General features: G+C 47.6%; 4 protein-coding genes across 5 annotated transcripts; 2 read left to right on the top strand and 2 right to left on the bottom strand.

Moving 5' to 3' along the window:
• The first annotated feature begins 3,863 nt into the window (after positions 1-3,863).
• On the top strand, positions 3,864-5,379 carry ABCI14 (trigalactosyldiacylglycerol 1). The gene has a single exon (XM_048702862.2). It carries the CDS (start codon positions 4,084-4,086, stop codon positions 5,107-5,109), a length of 1,026 nt encoding a protein of 341 aa, XP_048558819.1. The 5' UTR covers positions 3,864-4,083; the 3' UTR covers positions 5,110-5,379.
• Positions 5,380-5,539: 160 nt separating this feature from the next.
• On the bottom strand, positions 5,540-7,684 carry LOC147986404 (acyl-acyl carrier protein thioesterase TE3, chloroplastic-like). The gene is made up of 5 exons (XM_087544735.1): positions 6,499-7,684; positions 6,315-6,415; positions 6,126-6,235; positions 5,809-5,904; positions 5,540-5,677 (listed from the first exon to the last, which is right to left on the bottom strand). The coding sequence occupies exons 1-5, from the start codon at positions 6,717-6,719 to the stop codon at positions 5,561-5,563; spliced, it is 645 nt and encodes a 214-aa protein (XP_087400861.1). The 5' UTR covers positions 6,720-7,684; the 3' UTR covers positions 5,540-5,560.
• A 3,667-nt stretch (positions 7,685-11,351) lies between these two features.
• On the top strand, positions 11,352-17,005 carry DRS1 (DROUGHT SENSITIVE 1). Of its 2 annotated transcripts, none has more exons than XM_048702861.2 (5): positions 11,352-11,559; positions 11,670-12,317; positions 13,191-13,597; positions 16,364-16,462; positions 16,544-17,005. In XM_048702861.2, exons 2-5 carry the CDS (start codon positions 11,679-11,681, stop codon positions 16,773-16,775), a joined length of 1,377 nt encoding a protein of 458 aa, XP_048558818.2. In that variant the 5' UTR covers positions 11,352-11,559; positions 11,670-11,678; the 3' UTR covers positions 16,776-17,005. The 2 variants fall into 2 exon arrangements, with proteins under 2 accessions (XP_048558818.2, XP_048558817.2); XM_048702860.2 differs by having other exon boundaries at positions 11,352-11,598.
• Positions 17,006-18,298: 1,293 nt separating this feature from the next.
• LOC125539415 (acyl-acyl carrier protein thioesterase TE3, chloroplastic) lies at positions 18,299-20,280 on the bottom strand. The gene is made up of 5 exons (XM_048702858.2): positions 19,966-20,280; positions 19,499-19,599; positions 19,178-19,287; positions 18,927-19,022; positions 18,299-18,640 (listed from the first exon to the last, which is right to left on the bottom strand). The coding sequence occupies exons 1-5, from the start codon at positions 20,169-20,171 to the stop codon at positions 18,521-18,523; spliced, it is 633 nt and encodes a 210-aa protein (XP_048558815.2). The 5' UTR covers positions 20,172-20,280; the 3' UTR covers positions 18,299-18,520.
• Positions 20,281-20,321: the final 41 nt, after the last annotated feature.

The raw sequence follows: 20,321 nt of genomic DNA, 5'->3' as shown, positions 1-20,321 counted from the left end.
CAGAGCTAGATCATGCCCCACGAGACAGTGCGGCGCGCTTGGCTGTGGCTCGAATCCGTCGAAGATCAAATCTCCGCGGATGTCTACCGTGTAGTTTAGGCTTCCAAACCTGACTTGATGGCCAGAGGCGTAGCTTTCGATCTGCTCCAGGTGGCCAAGTGAATTGGCCCGCAGTGCGAAGCCGCCGAAGACGAAGATCTGTCCGGGGAGAAAAATCTCACCCTGGACCGCATCGTTGTTGATGATCAAAGGAGCCATCGGGCCTAAAGGCGACGACACAGAGGAACTCCCAATGAAAGCACCAATGTCGGTGTCAAAACCGGCGGATCTCGGGTAGGGGGTCCCGAACTGTGTGTCTAGGCCGGATGGTAACAGGAGGCAGGGAACACTTTGTTTTACCCAGGTTCGGGCCCTCTCGATGGAGGTAATACCCTACTCCTGCTTGATTAATATTGATGATATGGATAGTACAAGAGTAGATCTACCATGAGATCAAGGAGGCTAAACCCTAGAAGCTAGCCTATGGTATGATTGTTGTGTATGGAGTTGATTGCCTACGGACTACAACCCTCCGGTTTATATAGACACCGGATAGGGTTAGGGTTACACAGAGTCGGTTACAATGGTAGGAGATCTTGAATATCCGCATCGCCAAGCTTGCCTTCCACGCGAAGGAAAGTCCCATCCAGACACGGGACGAAGTCTTCAATCTTGTATCTTCATAATCCAGGAGTCCGACTGAAGGTATAGTCCGGCTGCCCGAACACCCCCTAATCCAGGACTCCCTCACAAGGGAAGAGGAGAAGTTGAGGGAGAACTCCGACAGCATGACGGCGTGGTGGTGATGGAGCACGTGGTTCTCCGGCAGGCTTCGCCAAGCGCTATGGAGGAGGAGGAGGAGGAGGAGGAGGAGGAGGAGGTGTAGGAGAGGGGGAGGGGCTGCGACAGGGGAAGGGTGCTGCTGCCCTCCCACACCCCCACTATATATAGGGGCAAGGGAGAGGGGGGCCGGCCCCCCAGATCTCATCTAGGGGAGGGGCGGCGGCCAGGAAGGGAAAACTTGCCCCCCAAGCCAAGGGGGGGCGCCCCCTTTAGGGTTTCCCCTTAACCCTAGGCGCATGGGCCCTAGGGGGGAATGGCGCCCAGCCCACTTAGGGGCTGGTTACCCTCCACATACAGCCCATAGGGCCCTCCGAGGCAGATGGACCCTCCGGGTGGACCCCCGGAACCCTTTCGGTGGTCCCGATACAATACCGCTAAACCCCCGAACACTTCTGGTGACCGTATGAGGACTTCCCATATATAAATCTTCACCTCCGGACCATTCTGGAACTCCTCGTGACATCCGGGATCTCATTCGGGACTCCGAAAAAACTTCGGTAACCACATACTATATCCCATAACAACTCTAGCGTCACCGAACCTTAAGTGTGTAGACCCTACGGGTTCGGGAACCATGTAGACATGACCGAGACATCTCTCCGGCCAATAACCAACAACGGGATCTGGATGTCCATGTTGGCTCCTACATGTTCCACGATGATCTTATCGGATGAACCACGATGTCAAGGATTAAATCAATCCCATATGCAATTCCCTTTGCCTATCGATATGTTACTTGCCCAAGATTCGATCGCTGGTATCCCCATACCTCGTTCAATCTCGTTACCGACAAGTCTCTTTACTCGTTTCGTAACGCATGATCATGTGGCTAACTCCTTAGTCACATTGAGATCATTATGATGATGATGCATTACCGAGTGGGCCTAGAGATACCTCTCCGTCATACGGAGTGACAAATCCCAGTCTCGATTCGTGCCAACCTAACAGACACTTTCGGAGATACCTGTAGTGCACCTTTATAGCCACCCAGTTACGTTGTGACGTTTGATACACCCAAAGCATTCCTACGGTATCCGGGAGTTGCACAATCTCATGGTCTAAGGAAATGATACTTGACATTAGAAAAGCTTTAGCGAATGAACAACACGATCTTGTGCTATGCTTAAGGTTGGGTCTTGTCCATCACATCATTCTCCTAATGATGTGATCCCGTTATCAATGACATTTAATGTCCATGGTCAGGAAACCATGACCATCTATTGATCAACGAGCTAGTCAACTAGAGGCTTACTAGGAACATATTACGATCTATGTATTCACGCATGTATTATGGTTTCCGGTTAATACAACTATAGCATGAACAATAGACAATTATCATAAACAAAGAAATATAATAATAACCATTTTATTATTGTCTCTAGGGCATATTTCCAACACCTCCTCCCAGCTTCGACTGAGTTACACCAAGGTGCAGTGCGAGCCGACTACCCAAGCGCAGATCATGTGCGTTCGACGTGGAGGATGGTGTCGTTCTCTACGTGCACAATGGTCTGCACTCTGTTTTTTAAGGAATGCCTACATGGTCATGTGAGAACAGTGATACACCGTTTGTTACCCTAGGACAGTGATTAAACTTAACAGTATTGAAAACAGCGACATGAAAAGGTGCATTTCTAAAAAATAGTTGTCGCCGACACTTTGCATCACCTTGATCAATTCCATGCAAACGGCTTCAACCACCTGATTGTTGCAGCCAAGCTTGCTTGCCAGAACGAGGCCATCCCTTGCATCTTGCACAAAAAGAATATAGCAGGAAAAAGTCATTTGCATCACAGAGATTGCTCTAGATCCTCTATCTGAATCGAAAGCGGCATCCACCTAACATGCGGGGCTCTCCTATAGGGTCGCAATCTCTAGCAGCCCCTGCATGTGGGCGACTAGCATGTTCACGCTGGAAGACCACCACTAAATCTCAGTCACTTCCGCGAGCTTGATCGGATCTTGAGCTCGAAACTCTTGGATGGCCCATTGCAAACCAGAGCTAGTGTCCATCGCCGGCGGAAAGAGCGAGCGTCGGCTGTCGCGAGGAGAGCACTGGTTCAGTGGGTAAGTGAGTACCACCTAGAGGCACATCTGTGATTTGTATGATTTTGCAAGAGTTTGGGGGGTAATTTAACCTTTTTTCTCTTGAGTTGAAGGGGGAGGGGTGATTTAACCTCTTTTTTTGGAGCAGTAGTTTTTTTAGAGAGAGAGAGAGAATCTCGCCACTTTGTTGGGGACTACCCAGCCAAACATGTCAATCTAAACCTAGCTTACAGGCCAGCTTGGCGAGATTGTGAGCCTCAAAGTTATGATTCCTAAACTCACGAACAAAATTATATAAAAGGAAATTGTCTCTGTGGTTTTTTTTTTGAGTGGCAATCTCTGTAATCTTGTAGGGGGTTGATTTAACCGGGTTGGATGTAGGGCTCCAAACGAGTCGAGCTTGAGCGAGTTGGAGTTGGCTCAGCTCAACTCATATGAAAATTTGAGCGAGCTCAAACTGAGTGAAGCTCATGATCGAGTTGTAGAACATGACTCGTGCTCAGCTTGTCACGATCTCGAGTCGATCTCGAGCTAGTTTCGAGCTAAATGAGATGGTAAAAATTATAAATCTATGAATGAAAAAAATAAGGCGAATATGCTGGGAACATTTGTTAAAAATATAAGATATTTAACACATAGTCGACCACGTGTCATAATTAGGCTTAAATCTTCTATGCATTTAATTAAGTTTCCATGTACGTTGGTAAATAAAATGGAGAAAAATTATGGACAACATATATGATAATAAATTATCTTATTTTCATTTAATATATGATATGATCATTTAAAATAATAATATTCTGTCGAGCTATCGAGCTAAAATTGAGCGAGCCAACATTGACTCAAGATTGGCTCGTTTCTCGATCGATCTACATAAAGTGTTTAAACTCAGTTTATTTTTTTCAAATCGATCTGGAGTCGAGTAAAAAAAACGAGTTAATCTCGAGCGACTCACAAGGCTCGGGCTTTTCTTGCAACCTAGTTGGATGTTTAGGGGATTTCTTGTCCAGCCCAGTAGCGCCTTTATCGTGGCCCACCAGAGACTCCTTCCTGCCCGCCGATACGGCCATTCCCCATCGCTTCCCACCCACTCCCACACGGCCACCGCCACCACCACCGTCCCGATCTCCGGCCACCGCCACCACCACCGACACCATGTCGTCCACCACGGCAGGGGCCGCCCTCCTCCTCCGCCCCACCTCCGCCACGACGAACTCTCTCCTCCGCCTTGCCAGCCCCTGCCCCAAATCACACCTCCTCCGCCTCCACTCGCCGCGCCGCTGCCTCCCCGTCCCCCGCCTCTCCCTCACGCCCCCCGCCCCCGCCGGCAGCAATTCAGCGCCTTCGCCTTCCCCTCCGACCCCGTCCCCCACGCCCCCGCCTCCTCCGTTCTCCAACTGGACCCCGCCGCGCGCGATCTGGCGGGGGCTTTCGGCGCTGCTCCTCGCAGGGCAGGTCTTCCACCGCGTCCTCACGGGACGCGTCCACCGCCGCAACCTCCTCGCGCAGCTCCGCCGCGTGGGCCCCGGGAGCGCGGGGGTCTCGCTCCTCACCGCCGCCTTCGTCGGCATGGCCTTCACCATCCAGTTCGTGCGCGAGTTCACCCGCCTTGGTCTCCACCGCTCCGTTGGTGGCGTCCTCGCCCTCGCGCTCGCCCGCGAGCTCACCCCGGTCGTCACCGCTGTCGTCGCTGCCGGCCGAGTTGGCTCCGCCTTTGCCGCCGAGCTCGGCACCATGCAGGTGTCCGAGCAGACCGACACCCTCCGCGTCCTCGGCTCACAGCCCATCGATTACCTCGTGGTGCCCCGTGTCCTTGCTTGCGTGCTTGCGCTCCCTGTCCTAACCCTCATCAGCTTCGCCCTCGGGCTCGCCTCCTCGGCGTTCTTGGCCGACGCCGTCTTTGGTGTAAGCACCAGCATCATTCTGGAGTCAGCACGCAAGGCGCTGCGACCATGGGACTTGATCAGCGCCTTGATAAAATCTCAGGTGTTTGGTGCCATTATCGCGGTGGTGAGCTGTGCATGGGGTGTGACAACCCACGGAGGAGCCAAGGGCGTTGGCGAGTCTACAACGTCTGCAGTGGTCATTTCCTTGGTTGGAATTTTCATTGCAGACTTCGCTCTTTCGTGCTTGTTCTTCCAGGCTGGTGCTGGTGATTCGCTCAAGCACGCGATGGGTTAAGGCAAGACCACGGCAGAGAATTTTTTGCGCCGTACCAGCATAATTTAGTTCTGTACATTGACCAAAGTGTAGTAGTGGATTCAAGGAGGCCAGCATTGCAACATCGGCCACACTCCAGGTGAATGAGTTATTTTTGTTGTGATGTCCTTTGGAAGTAAACTGTTATGCATTACGCACATTCTGCAAATTATTGCTCAATTGTTTGCACCCGATTTGTGTAAATCTTACCACCACTTGGAAATAGAAATAAAACTACATGTGTCCAAGTCACACTTGCTAACGGAGATGTAAACCATTTTAAGATCAGCTCAAGCATTCAAGCAGCACTGCAAAATACAATTGTTTTTATTGATATATGGTGATCGATATTGTTTATCAGTTGCAATGTTGTGCTCCAGGAGAGCACATACATTAGGTCTTATTAATAGTAGTAGCAATTCCTTTCAAAGCTTTAGTCATCCTTGGATGAGAAGAACTGCAGAAATTTTGTTGAGACCTCTGGGAATATGCGAGTTGGATGATAGTCTTTGTCAAGGCAAACAAGTGTTCCTTTGGCTTCCAATACGAGCTGAAAGGAGAATAAAAGGTGAGAGATACATGCCAATGTTCAGAAATATGAATAGTTGATAACAGACCATGGATTCGAGTACCTTATGTTGGAACACTTTGCATGTGCACAAGATTGATAGTAGAGCATACCTTATGATCTGGCAGTGTCTCAATTGTGTGCTCAAGGATCAGTCTTACACCTTTGATTTGCCCGAGCTTCACCTTGACGACAAACCTATCACCACTCTGGCAATGCTACATAAACTTATTGAGTTTCCCTTGTATGATATGGTATAGCTGACGTACATGAATTTTACTTGGAAAATCATGTGGTTGTTAAACTATAATTATGGTGTCTCTATCGCATGATCAGCATGTCTATCTGAATTGATAAACCTTCTATTTATTAAATCCTTAAGGAACATTATTTGAGTTTCTATCGTATGCTGTGCTTTAGCAAAACGTACCCTTAAAGGTGCAATGTACTTTAGATGTACTTCTGAAAGAGCGAGTGCACTGCCTTTGGATACCATCGAGTCTACACTGATTCCAAGGCTTTCCAATAGCTTGTCATGACCTGTTATAGCATGTATAAATATATAAATCATATGAATTTGGAATGATCCGCAGTATTCCTTGAAATCGACATGGCTAACCATTTCGAATGTAACTACTGTAGATAGCATTGTTGACAACACCATATTTGTCGAGTTCCGTGTCATGAACTTTCATCTCAACTTCGAAATATTTATCCTTCCTAGTATATCAAGTATTAGCAGATATACTAATAGAATATCATGGTTACAATGAAATAACAGAAGAGGAATGGTCTCAGAGAACCTTATAGTGGAATCCTGGTTTGTGTTCACAGTAGTCACAGTTTGTAGGGGGGTGGGTGCTCTAGGAGCAGCCTTGACCTGGTGCTGGAGGAGATATGCTTGGCCAACGGGCATCACAAGTTGGCAGTAATTGGATCTTCCTCCACCTGTAGTGTATACTCGGCATGGATGTTGAGGGAACTGGTGGGTGGCAAGAGGAATGAGGGCGCCTATCTGCTGCATTGTGGATACCGATGATGTTTGTTATTGGTGGCGCTGCTGCTACTTATAGGGATTGTGATTTTATAAGGCGCCTGATTCTTCAACATTCTCGGTAGACTTTCAGTCTGGTACTCTGAGAGTAACACCTCTACATTTCCAACATTCTCGGTAGACTTTCAGTCTGGTACTCTGAGAGTACACCTCTACATTTCCAACATTCTCGGTAGACTTTCAGTCTGGTACTCTGAGAGTACACCTCTACATTTCCAACATTCTCGGTAGACTTTCAGTCTGGTACTCTGAGAGTACACCTCTACATATCTAAACGAGTGTACTGGTGATATTATTTTTCCTGCAAAGGACATTGACTTCTGGATTGGGTGTTTTGAACTGCTGGGTGTGATTCAGTTACACACAGCTGATCTGATCTGATTTAGTTCCAGTAAGGTACAGCAAGCCTGAAGATGGGGGCGTAGTCTTCTAGAATTTCTGAACTTGTGCGCTGAAGACGTCCGTTCGCCTGCAAAGAGGATTAACTTCTGAATGTTAACTTTGAGCGTGTGAGTGGTTACACATGTCAGATCATCATTTTGCTGGCTGCCAAATTCATCTGGCATGGGGTCGTACAGGTCTTGTACTGTCCCTTCTTGATCCTGTAGTTCTGAATATTAAAATTTTCAATATATTCTCGTTTCGTAAGATGCTACTCCTATCTGTTAGCCTGATCCCACGGCACTGCATGATATTAATCGTTTCGCTTGTTCAAAGGATTGCAAAGGACCACTTGTGGAACACAATTGACAAAAAAGACCACATTTGAATCACATTGGCAAAACAGACCAGTGAAGCCGTGGCGGCAGGTGCGCCAGCCGACACGTGGCACCTGCCGCCACCGGCTCAGGCGGCAGCACCTGCCGCACTGCCTCAGGCGGCAGCCGTCGTGCCACAGATTTTCGTCAGTGCGACGGAACGGAGCAGCTCCTTTGGGACCTGCCGTCACCATGCGAGGCGGCAGCTTCTGTTGCTGTTGCTCATGTTTTGGCTAGCGTGGTGGCAGTGCTACCGTGGCTATAGCTTGACTCCATACCGATGCATGCAAAGAATGCTGATAGCTAGCCAGCGAACACACACAGTCACAGACATGCGCATGCTTTCATGTCATGCATAGATAATGCATGCGCAGTCCCATCACCCATTTGATAAAATAGAGCAAACCTGGTGCTGGCAAAGGGTGCCGCCGCAGCATGTGGCGGCAGGCCCCACGTCTTCCGTTTTCCGTTCCAAGGCAAAGCTTGTAGCTGTGCTGCTCAACATGCCGCCCACCCGTGGCGGCAGGTGCCACGTGTCGGCTGGTGCTCCCGCCGCCACGGTGAGCTAGTCTTTTTTGCCATTTGAATTTTAAGATGGTCTTTTCTGTTAATTCGATTCGGCAGGTGGTTTTTTTAGACAAAAATTCTGGAAAGTGCAGGGCTAGTACTACCAATCCACTCCATCGCGAAATCAGTTATTTACCTAGTGTTAGACGCTGTTGTGGTCACGGCACACTACTCCAACAGCGCCATAGCCATCATTTCTGGACGTAGCTGCGTCAACATTGATCTTAACCTCGGTTCAAAAAATAATAATATTGATCTTAACCTTTTTTAGGGTAACTAGGGACTTTATTCAAAATTCAAAACATCTGGAATACAAGCAACATCCGGTAAAACCACTAGCCATACACGGCGACCCACTTTCACCCATTGAAAGAGACGCGACTCCTTTTGCTAACGAGTGACTTTCAAAATTATTCTCCCTATGCTCAAAACAAAATTCTACTGCATGAGTAGAGTTTCTCCTACTAGAATTGATCTTCTCCATTCTTGATGTTTGATATAACTTCTAAGCAATCCAAAGCATTGACCAAACTCTAAAGGTTAAGGCTTCGCTTTCCCTTCTCCTTGAAGAGGGGCGAAACTAGAGGCAACCAGATCCCATCCATCAGTCGCCGGCTCCCTCCTCCTCCATCCATTGCTCCGGTGGCGGGAGGGTGGAGGAACCCGGTTCTCTGATTCCGGCATGTAGATAGGGCTAGGGTTAGCTTTTCTTGTGGTGTCGTTCGGGTGGAGGTGGCGGCATCATGTCGGAATAAATTGCAGCAGTTTCTCCTCCACCACGGCGTCCTTCAGGGCGGCGGATCAGATTGGGGTGCATAGTCTTCTCGTCGCTCGCGTGCGACGGCATGAGTTGTTTTCCTGGGTGAGGACAGTGTGGTTGCGTCAATGTTCTTACCAGGGGATTTTTGATCCTCCGGCTTTGTTGCCAGTGTGGCGGCGTTCCCTCCGGTGCTGTTGCGCGGCTGGATGGATTTGTTTAGGTGTTGGGTTAGCCTGAGAGGGGTGCATGTACTGCAGGGGTGGAGGCGACGTTCACCTGAGAGGGGTGCGGGCACTAGATGACACCTTCTTCGCTGCCGCTCCCGACACGACGTGCTCCTTTACCCGGTGTTCCCTTTCGATGTGCTCGCGCTGCTGCTCGCCCACGAGTCTGGAGGCGGCTGCTCCAGCTACCTTGCCGCCCGTTCGGCCCGGCCCGCCTGAGAAGAGAGAAAAAAACAGATCAAAACCACCTGAAATGTCGTTGAATACCGCTCAGGGGCTGATCGATCCGATTTTGAGGAGTTGAGGGGCAAATTAACCGGTTTTAGAGTTTAGGGGGGAATTCATCCATTGAAAGGGATTTGAGGGGGGAAAGCATACTTTCCTCTTTTTTTAAGGGGAAAAGCATAGCTTTATAACTTAACCGTGCTTAGGCAAATCGCCCATAGCACAAGCAGCCACATTGGCTGATACATCAGAACCCCACACTAGAGATTGGTTCGGTTCACACATACGACCCATACTAGCTAGTTCATGTGCAACCGTGTTTTCACGCCTACAGAAGGAAATTACATGACGCGAAAACCAGAGCTTAAGTTGGAGTTTAATGTCCTCAATGACAGCCGAGTACGCGGATGAGTCAGCCTTCCGCAGGTCCAGGGCATCGGTAAGCAGCTGCGAGTCTATCTCAAAAGCCACTCGGATCATACCCATATCGGCAGCCGTAGCGACCGCATGTGTCATAGCATAGACCGCCGCGGCAAAAGCATCATGGACATTCTCCTGCCTCCCCACACGGGCAAAGATAACTTCTCCTTTCATCGATCTTGCCACCACGCCCCAGCTTGCATGTGTTTCTCCCGGAACAAATGATCCGTCCACATTGATTTTAACCATGCCATCAGTTGGTGGCCGCCACTGCCCAGTGGTTAGCTTGGCTGATGGAGGGCTAAAAATCTGCTGATACTCCAAACGAGCAGCGAGTACGTCTGGCCGTTTCAAATGCAGAAACCGGGAGCTCCCCTTCCCAAAGCTTGTTACGGTTGGACCACCAAAACCACCAGAAAGTCAAGATGAGTAGCCGTTTTTCTCATCTAGAGCCCAGAGGTAATCAAGCACTGCGTGCACTGACGTTATTTCCTCCAGCTCCATTCTTTCTTTTTCCAGAGCTAACTCCCTCCATACTTCCTTCACAGCCTTGCATTTGATGAATAAATGAGCCCCATCCTCATCTGCCCTGCCACAAAATAAACAGGATGCATCCTCGACTGTAACTCCTCTCCTAACAAGGTTTGTTCTCAAGGCAAGTGATTCATGTTTGATCCTTCATATAAACATTTGAATGTTCCCGGGACATGGCAATTTCCATTGTCGTTTCCAAGAATCATCGTGGCAAGAGTTTAGGTTACCAGCCATTGTTGAGCTATTACCAATGCCGCCCTCTAGCACTTGTTTCTCGAGTTGCTCTAGCACTTGTTTCTCGAGTTGGACATGCAATTTATAAGCACTCTTGACAGAGTGCAGGCCCTTAGTGTCGTATTGCCAGGCTATTACCAACAGCATACTTTCCTCTTGACCAAACTAAGATCAATAATCCTACACCTACGTAACCACCTACGTAATGTTATTTAATCTTCCTAACAATTTAATTCTCTCCCCCTATTTTCAGGGGGTGGGGCCCGTGCAATTTTCTCTTCCAATCAATGCATGCCAAATCAGCTCTTAAGTAACCTTACGTAGAATACCTACATAGATGTAGCAAAGCCCAACTAAGATCTTGCGCAAAGGCAAGAGCCTCGCTAGCGGCTTGGGCTGAAGTGGACACTAGCAGTACTCTCACTCGGCTGATTGCACTTAAGGCCCAACTGGCTGATTGCACTTAAGGCCCAACTTAGATCACACCACAGTCCACACGCAGTCACGCCGCCACCACCACCCTAAAAAAAGGAAAAACAAAGTAGTGATCGAATCGATGGAAGTGGATCCTCTAACATCAAGAAAAGAAGTCACCTAAGCTACAATTTTCTAACTTTTTTTTTTCACATCCATATGATTAAGGCTAAAATGACTTGAATTAATTTGCAAATTACAAATCCATTGTATACATTTATAAAAAATATATACAAACAAAATTATGATGCAATAAAATTAATTTTAAATTTATTTACATGAACAGTAACCATACACATAATCTGCTACAGTAGATAATTACATTATTTGCTACCGTGCCTCTGACTTTACTTCTTTATTTTGCACTAGATTGCACCTTAGGTGACTTTCCCTCTAGGATCCACTTCCCGAATCGATCGGCTTCTATCTCGCCAAATCGATCCCCTCCCATTTCCAACCCCTACTCGAGCCCTAGCCAGTAGCAACTGTCGCGCCGCCGCCGGCCGCTCCGTGCGGCTCCACCGCCTGCCTCTCCGTGCAGCTGCTGCCTGCCGCGCCACCTCCTGCCGCTCCTGCCGCTGCTGCCTGCTGAGCCACCGCCCGACGTTGACAAGGTCGTAGCTTTGGCGGCAGCGACACTACCTCCGGCGCTGGTACCTAAATTTTTGTAGGCCTAAAATGTTCCTCCCGGCTAAATTTGACTCCTGGGTCCGCCGCTGTCCAGGGGTGAATAATGGCGTCGCGGCAGGCCGCCGGCCTCACCGACTACGAGCGGCTCCGCGAGGAGAACATCCGCCGCAACGAGGCCATCCTCGCCTCCCTCCGCCGCAAGGCCGACGAGCTCTCGGCGGCCATCAAGTCCTCGTCCAAACGAGGACAAGGGCGCCCCAGCAATCAGCCCCGCAAGAAGCCCGCCGCCAAGACAAGCCCCGGCGAGCTCCGCCGCTCCCTCCGGCTCTCCCAGCTCCCCCCCTCCCACTCCCCGGACGCCGAGCCCACGCCCGGGCCCCCTCCGGTGCCCCGCAGCACCAGCTTCTCCTCCTCGCTCGCGTCCTCCATCATCGAGTCCGCCTCGCTCGCGCCGCCTGCCAGGGCTCGGGCGGACGGTTTCGATGCCGGGAAGGAGCTCGTGCTGACGCCTGCGAACGTCAGGAAGGTGGTGTCCGACAGGATACTTGGGGTTCGGGTCCTGCCGCTGGTCGACCGGACCGTGGTCGCGGCGGGGAACAAGTTGGGGAATATTGGGTTCTGGGTTGTGGACGGCATGGTGGAAGATGAGGATGGCGACGATGGTGCAGATGGGCTGTTCGAGTATTTGCCTCACAGGGGCCCTGTGCCAGCAATCGTGGCGCACCCTGCCGCGCCACAGAAGGTGATGGCTCCCTGTCTTTCTGCTCTTTTACTGGTTCTCTGATTAGTGATTTAACATTTTGAATTTAAGTCAATTGTATGGTGTTCGCTTCAATTGGTGGCTGGATAGTATGAACGCAGGATTTGGTAAGAGTAAATTGCACTTCTCTTTGCTAATTTGTGCATAAATCTTCACAAATAACTTCACAGTACTCTCATGTTAACCGAGCTCACTATGTTGATGAGTTCTAAGCTGTGTAGGTAAAGCCAATAGAAGTTTCTATTGTATGGGCAATTGTTTGTAGGGATGATAATATTTAGCACTGTTACCAGTCATTGGATTATTTCTAGGATGACGTCTGTGAAATGAACTGATTGAAGAAAATTATTGCTGCTGCTTAACAGCTGAGAAACGTATATTAGGTTATGGGGACTGCAGGGTTGGCTGGTCGATACTCTGGATTAATCGTCATGTGAGGATAGGGGAACATTTTGATCGGTGGGTGGTGGGTGTGTGGTGACCGTACAAAATGGGTCATGGAAGAGGATGGAATAAGGCAGGGGCAAGTAGTTGTTAAGGGAGACAGAGGGGCTTTAGATTTTGTTGGTGTTCTTCCTTATTAATCTTAAGCAGCCAATCATCCTCTAGCAGCTAATTCTAGGACGTTTTTCCCCAGAAACATCCGATAGCAACATATGCTAACCATGTTTCAAGGTAGACCGACTAGGATGTATGCTCCCGTTTCTGATACGTGTAGTGTTGCATAAGCGTCTTCTGACAAGGTTGATGATAGGATGAGAAGACAATGTTCTAACAGTGATTTATGTTTTGTTGAACATCTCCGCATTCAATCACGATTCTAATTTTGTTGTCTTTCATATATTTGCCTTGTAGATTTACAGCTGTAGTTATGAGGGTGAAATTTGTCTTATGGACCTTGAGAAGGAGAGCTTTAATATGATCCAGTTGTGCGACTATCCTGTTTATTCGCTTTGTCAAGCACCAGATAGTCCTAGCTGCCTATATTTTGGTGACGGAAATGGTGAACTGAAACTCCTTGATGAGCGGATGGGTAAGGTATCAAGCACATGGGATTCACATGACAATACAATTAACTCAATAGATTTTCATCCAGAGAAAAGACATATGCTTGCCACAAGTTCAACAGATCGAACAGCACGCATATGGGATCTCAGAAGGCTTAAAAGGAAGAAAGAAGAGAGCTTGAAGGTTGTAAAACATAATAGATCTGTTCAGTCAGCTTATTTCTCACCTAGTGGCAGCATGCTAGCAACAACAAGGTAACTTTTTTCCTACATTTGCTGTGGTTAATGTCTGTTCTGTTGTTTGAAAGAAAGGATTTCCTGTTTGATTTAGAATGTGTTTCTTTAACAACCATCACCTTGTGATGAACTCCGATTGTGCCAATACATAGCTGATTCTAATTGGGACCTCAACAAGTCTTTTAGCATATGTATGATGTTTATTTTAAAAGTTTATGTTACTAGTATGCAATATGTGTGTTTGCACAGGCTACTACATAATACGTACCATTTACCTTTTGTTACTCATTTATAAAAATTTACATTGCTATTATTTCTTTAGCCTTGCTTCGATCATAGTTTTTGTTAAACATGCACGACTGCACGTGAATATATTAGAAGAGAGAGAGAGAGAGAGAGGGGGGGGGGGGGGGCGGCATACAAAGTTCAAAAGAACAAGGACCAACCAAACACGATTAGAGTGTTGAAAAAACATAAGAACGGTGAGCAGAAAAAAAACATAAAAGAATCCTGTGGTCACTGAACCTAGCTCATCCTGCTGAACTAGAATTTGTACCCACCTTGATCTGGTTACCGACCTGCTGCGCCAGTGCGAGCTTACCTTCAAATACCCAGCCATGCCACTCATTCCAGATTCCTCAGATGGCTAAAGTGTATAGGCTATGAGGTGGAAGAAGGCTGCTCGCGCGGCGGGTGGGTGGGTGGGGGGGGGGGGGGTCCTTGCCATGCCTTACATTGAGTGACAAGGCTAGGGTTTACATGTATCTGAGTCGGTTAGGATCCAGCCTAATCCGTGGAATTACGCTAGATCTTCGGGGTGTACTTGTCTTGCATGTGTAGTTGATGTGCCCTGGTATACGCGGTAGGCTTCCAAGTCTTGGGCTTGGGCTGCCCCATGGTGGCTGAGCCGACTCTTCCTTCCATTGCTATACCCTGGGGGCATAACATCGTCCATAGCCCTTGAGTCTTTCAAGGTCTGGCTGCTGATCTTGACTCTTACCTCCTTCTGGATAGAAGGTTCCGAGTAGAAACCAAACAGAGCGTGCCGTCTTATCATCTTGCAGAGAGGCCTTGATGGACTCATGAAGTTCCCGAGTCCTGTGCTATTCACCCAAAGGGCAGGAATATCAAGGAGGATGAGCTAATAACGGGTTAATCTTGGTGATATGTTCTCCGTCGAGGAGAGCGGCTAGTGTCCCGGCAGGGGGCATATCATGAATTCTGACTGAAATCAAGGTAGTATATGGTCTCATCTGATCCTTTGGGGCCAGCCTGTGTCCCATGGGGGAATACCCTTAACTTTCAGGTCCAGAACTGAGTCCTAGACTTCAGTGTTTGGCTGGCTCTGATTGAAATCAGAGTCCCAGCCGCGTGGGACGCTGAGTCCGCCCTTCGCTCGAGTGTAGTAGAGCTGTCTGCCTTTGGACGAACGTAGCAGGTATGCTTCACCTGGTTTGGACGCCTCTTGGTAAAGCCGATGCAAAACATGCGAAGTATGATGCAATCCGACTCTTCTGACTGGTCCCGATGTCGTGACGTGTCTGCTGACAGAATCTGACTCCTTCATGGTCCGGGACCGCATAAGGAGCACTTGCTTTGGTCTGGCCCGGTCAAAAGCCGGCTTGTAGGAGCGGGAAGCGTCACGGGTCTTGGTGAGGTCACGTCTTATCGTCAACGTATTGTCCCATTGACATTGACCAAGATTATAGAATAAAATATCAACATCTGCAATACTTATAATAGATAAAAAAAGAAAATACTTTTCATGATGAATTAATAATACAAATTTGGTATTGTAGATATTAATATATTTTTCTAGAAACTTGGTCGAACATGCACATGATTGACGTTTGAAAAAACTAATACACCTTATATTTTGGAACGGAGGGGGTATGTCATTTAAAATATTATAAATATTAGGCAAAAATACATCTTAGACTTCATAATTTGGACCTTTGTAGAAATCTGTAATTAATTCTTGCGCTAGAATCAAGGAGATGGGGCGTGAAAGGAGGGGTAGTTTGGGAAGACTGGGCTGTGAGAATCCCACCCTGCGCCTTAGTAACGGGAAAAACTGAGAAAAAATATATGCCTAAATCATCGGAACAGAGAGAGTAAATCTAGACCTTTATAATCTGGGCTCAGCACATAATCTGACAGATCATATTTTTTAGTCTATGTGGAAGAACATGGTGTGGCTCGTTTGCCTCTTGTTTTAATAACAGAATTGATTAGTTAACAGCCATAAGGCAATATATGATAGAAAGACTTATTTACTTTTCAGTTTTGTGTTATGCTTCAAAGATTACTACAGAAATGTCATTATCTTTTGAATTGTAAAATATATGTCACTGAATTTGATATCAGTGTCATATTTTTTAAGATTTAATAGTCTTGACTTCTCTATTGCGTGGTCTGAAATCCTGGCTCTGCCCCTGCTAGCTTCTTCCTTTCCTAAACATCATCATCTTCATACCATCACACACAGTTGTTACCTCTGCCTTTTCACCCTTAACTGCCTTCGATTACTGAAGATTAAATAATCCCCCATAGTATATACCGCCCTTAACCCATTAGGATCTTTAGAACAGCTGCTGTTCTCCCCCTGTCTGCGACAGTACACTGTTTTAAACAGTGCACTTATTTAATACTATCCCTGTAACTAAATATAAGACGTTTTTGCAGTTCACTAAATACATGTTCTTATATTTAGCTACAGAGGTGTTGTTTATACAGAATTATGTTGTTACAGAAGGCCTAATTCTTTTTCTGTCCACTGTCCAGCCTCGATGACACTGTCCGAGTCTTTTGTGGGGATGACTTTGATAGGTCACACATTATCAAGCATAATAACCAGACAGGCAGATGGATTTCTACATTCAAGTATGATATCTCCTTTTACCTAGTGGCTAGCTTCATGACCTTGCATGAATATCTCTTCACAAACTAATTCGATTGTTGCAGGGCAATCTGGGGCTGGAACGACACCGACCTGTTTATTGGAAACATGAGAAGGGCAATAGATATTATCTCAGTTGGTGGTGATGACAGTAGCCTCTCAGCTTCGAACAGCGCAAGCCTGGAGAGTGAACACATGACGGCCATTCCATGCAGGTTTTCCGCACACCCATATAAAGTTGGGCATCTTGCTTGCGCAAGCTCCGGTGGGAAGGTGTTCTTTTGGACCAGAGCTTGAATCAACAAGATCTCCGGTGGCTGACTTGCGAATTGTTACCGGTTCTGTTAGAGTGTTAGTTAGTCATGCTAGGAACCTAGTGCTTGTTTAGTATCCTGCTTAAGATTAGCATAGTGTACCATTTTTCCTTCTAATGTTTTAGTGGTGGAGCAGTTGAATGCTGTCAGAGAAACCCTGGGCAGCTGGGAACCGGTTTTCACTGCCAGAGTGTTTTCAAGCTCGTATCCTTACATTGTTTCCTGTCAGTTCCTGATGCAAATCCTATCTAGTTAGCGTGAACATTAAAAGCCTGTTCGGATTCCCTCCCATCCACAACTCCGCTCCCGGAGCTGGTGGAGCAGCAGTTCAAAATCGCTGAGTGGGGGAAGGAGGTGCTCCACAGATCCTGAGATTTCACGGAGTGGGAGGATTGCCGAACAGCCCCTAATTGATGCCGTTTTGGTTGTCAAGTCCAGATGCGCTTTGTTCTGAAGCACCGTTACCATGGGGATGCGTGTTCGTGCATGTATATTAGGCTGTAGAACAGTGCCTGTATGACACTGGCTGGAACGAATAACTTCTGAGGGCTTCAATCCTGTTTGGACATGTCATGCATACTATGGATCGCAACCAAGGAAGGCCTTCCCAAGAGGGCATCCCCTTGTTTCTGCATGCATACTTGGACAAAAAAAAAACCCAATACAAGGGCATCTCCCAGTTGTCCAAATTCTGTCCATTTGTCAACCCATCCTACGATTTCTCCTGAAATTTGGGGCAAAACTAGGGGAGCCTAACCCCCCCCCCCCCTGCCCGCCGCCTATATGTCCGGCTTGTATGTGGGGTGGATTTGGGGATGCTCGGACATTTCCGAGCATGTTTGACCTCATAGGCCGAACCCACCCATATCCCCTTCAAATCGTCCCCAATGCTCGCCCGATCTAACCTCTTCCTCGTCCACGCCACCCATTGCCTACATCTCCCGCCATCCCCGCCCTAGATCCGTTGGTGTCCCCGATCCGAAGCATCGCCACCACGGTCCTCAAAAACCCATTTGGACAACTGATTCTTTTGCTCATTTGTAGACAAACGGTGGATTTGTCGGATAGACGAAGCTGCTGAGGTGATGGTGGTGATGAGCAGCCGGGACGAGATGTAAAAGAAACAAGGAGCATGTTCTTAATTTCAAGGGTTTAATAAAAAGGCATGATAGTTGTTGCCCGAGATAGGATAAGTGGCACAAAGAGTACCTACATCGAGTACTTCAAACCCGACCAAGTATTCCATGAGGTTTTTTGGGCGCCGCTTCTGGATTGTCTTGTGCATAGTGGATGTTGTGAAGAAATATGATCCCTACTTCACGCCGAGGAAGGATTGTTGGGGACAACTATTACTCTCTCATTTGCAGAAATGCACAGGTGTTTTGAGAATGCTTGCATATCGTAAGGTGCCGCTGATGAGTACGCCTATATGGGGGAGAACCTATCTTGCAATAGGCTGCAAAGCCTAGTAGGCAATTGAATAGATTTCAGGCGTTCTTGTTTCAAAAAAAAAAAAGAATTCCGGCGTTTTGAAGATTAAAAAAACAGAGGTTGTATACATTTACTCCAAGTAGCACTCAACAATTTTTGACACTACATTTTGGGACGGAGGGAGTAATTCATAATAGCAGTTACATGGATGCAACACAGAAACTGAACGTAGCTCTTCATCGCATGGCCACTATCAGAATCGTCCCAGAAGATTGTTGTTGCGATCAGCGTAGTCACTTAACCACTATTGTCCATGGATGAAAACAGCTGTAGCCTGGACAGAAACTCTGGAGACACACGGGTAGGGCGGTAGTCCTTGTTAAGACAAACAGCTGTCGCCTTTGCTTCCACAATCAACTGACAGGAGAAATAAGATATGCAAAGTCCGGATATATCAATCTCGAAAATCTTTCATCATGATGTATGAAGATTTTTCTGTTTAGAATGGTGGCACAGAAATGCGTAGGAATAATTATGCATGAAACAGAATACAAATTGCACAAGTTGTACATATTTGACACAATGCCTTCCAGAATGCTACTGAATGTCGTTGCTGCCCTATTTCAACTGTAAACATGCTTTAAACATACATTGTATCTTTTTGTTCTGTTCTGAATTTATAATAACTCTTTGGTATGCGTACCTCGTGGTTGGGCAGCTTCTCAATGCAGTGCTCGAATATCATCCTTATACCTTTGATGCTTGCAAGCCTCACCTTGACGACAAATTTATCACCACTCTGACAGCGCAAGAAAATACAAAATGGAATTCAGATCTGAAGATAACCCATGACAGTATATGTTGAAGTCTGAACTTGTAATGTTACTTGTTTCAGTACTGCAACAAGTATCTTAACTTCTATTTTTCGCTCAGCATAGGAAAGGAGGGCATTACTCTCAAAGGCGCGAAGTACTTGAGGTGCATCTCAGAGAGGGCCAGTGACTCACCGCTGTGAGCTACTGCATCTGCACTTATTCCTACGCTCTCAAGTAGCTCATGACGGCCTACTCAAATTGAAGGCATAGAACCCAATGAGATATCAATATAAACTACAATCATGCTTACGATATAAGTAGAATGTTATTGAATGAGATATGAATTTATATAAATTTCATTTTTGGATGAAGTACGAGTTCTTAAGATGGCATCTGAATCATGTTCACTGACCAAGTGTGCAACAATGAGAGATTCAACTGGGATTTGGTGTGAACTCACCATGTTGGCAGTAGCTAGCATAGATAGCATTATTGACAACTCCGTACTGGTCGAGTTCATAGTCGCGCACCTTCATCTCAACTTCAAAAAACTTATCCACTCTGAAAAATCAGAATGACCAGTGACAATGTGACACACTCAAATCCATGTGCATTCCAAACTTAACTGAATGAACGGAGCATAGTTTTCACTTTTCAGTATATCATCCAAAGATACTACCAAACTGTGTGGTTCATTAGTAAAACCACTGACACCTCTTTCCTGCTTTTCAACAAACCACTGATGTCTGAAGCTACTTGACAGACATAGTTTGTAGCTAAAGATGGCAAAGATGGAAGCACCGTAAACATGTACCACATGCTCAGCAGAAATTGGTTAAATCCCCATTCCAGTTTGCATCCGACTCGCCACGGAGCACGGGCGATAACTTCGATGCTCTCCTACACGAAATTCAGCAAAGAACGAACCTCAAACCGGCGTCGAGGCTGGCCGACTGGGCGGAGACGGCGAGGGGGCGGCATAGGCCTCGGGTGGAGGTGGAGGCGGAGGCGAGCGCCGGCCTGCGGAGCGGCGCGGGGCGACCGGCCGGCCAGCCGCCCCTTCCCGCCCCGGCGCGGATCGGCGGGAGCGGCGAGCAGGCGTAGGGGACGAGGCGCCAAATCTGGCCGTACATCGTGGCGGAGTCCGTCTGGCGAGTGGGCAGGTGCGGCGCGGATGGGGACGGGTACTTGGCCTGGCCTGGCCGCCCGACCCGTATTAATTCCGCCAGCCGTCAATTCCACCCCTCCCTCGGTCTCGTCCCCGCCGCGAAAACCGAACGCGC

This window comes from Triticum urartu, chromosome 2A (assembly GCF_056163025.1).
Source record: "Triticum urartu cultivar PI428250 chromosome 2A, HENAU_Tu73, whole genome shotgun sequence".
In the NCBI taxonomy this organism is placed as follows: domain Eukaryota; kingdom Viridiplantae; phylum Streptophyta; class Magnoliopsida; order Poales; family Poaceae; genus Triticum; species Triticum urartu.
The sequence above is the reverse complement of the archived record's forward strand: the minus strand, read 5'-3'. Positions and strand labels throughout refer to the sequence as shown.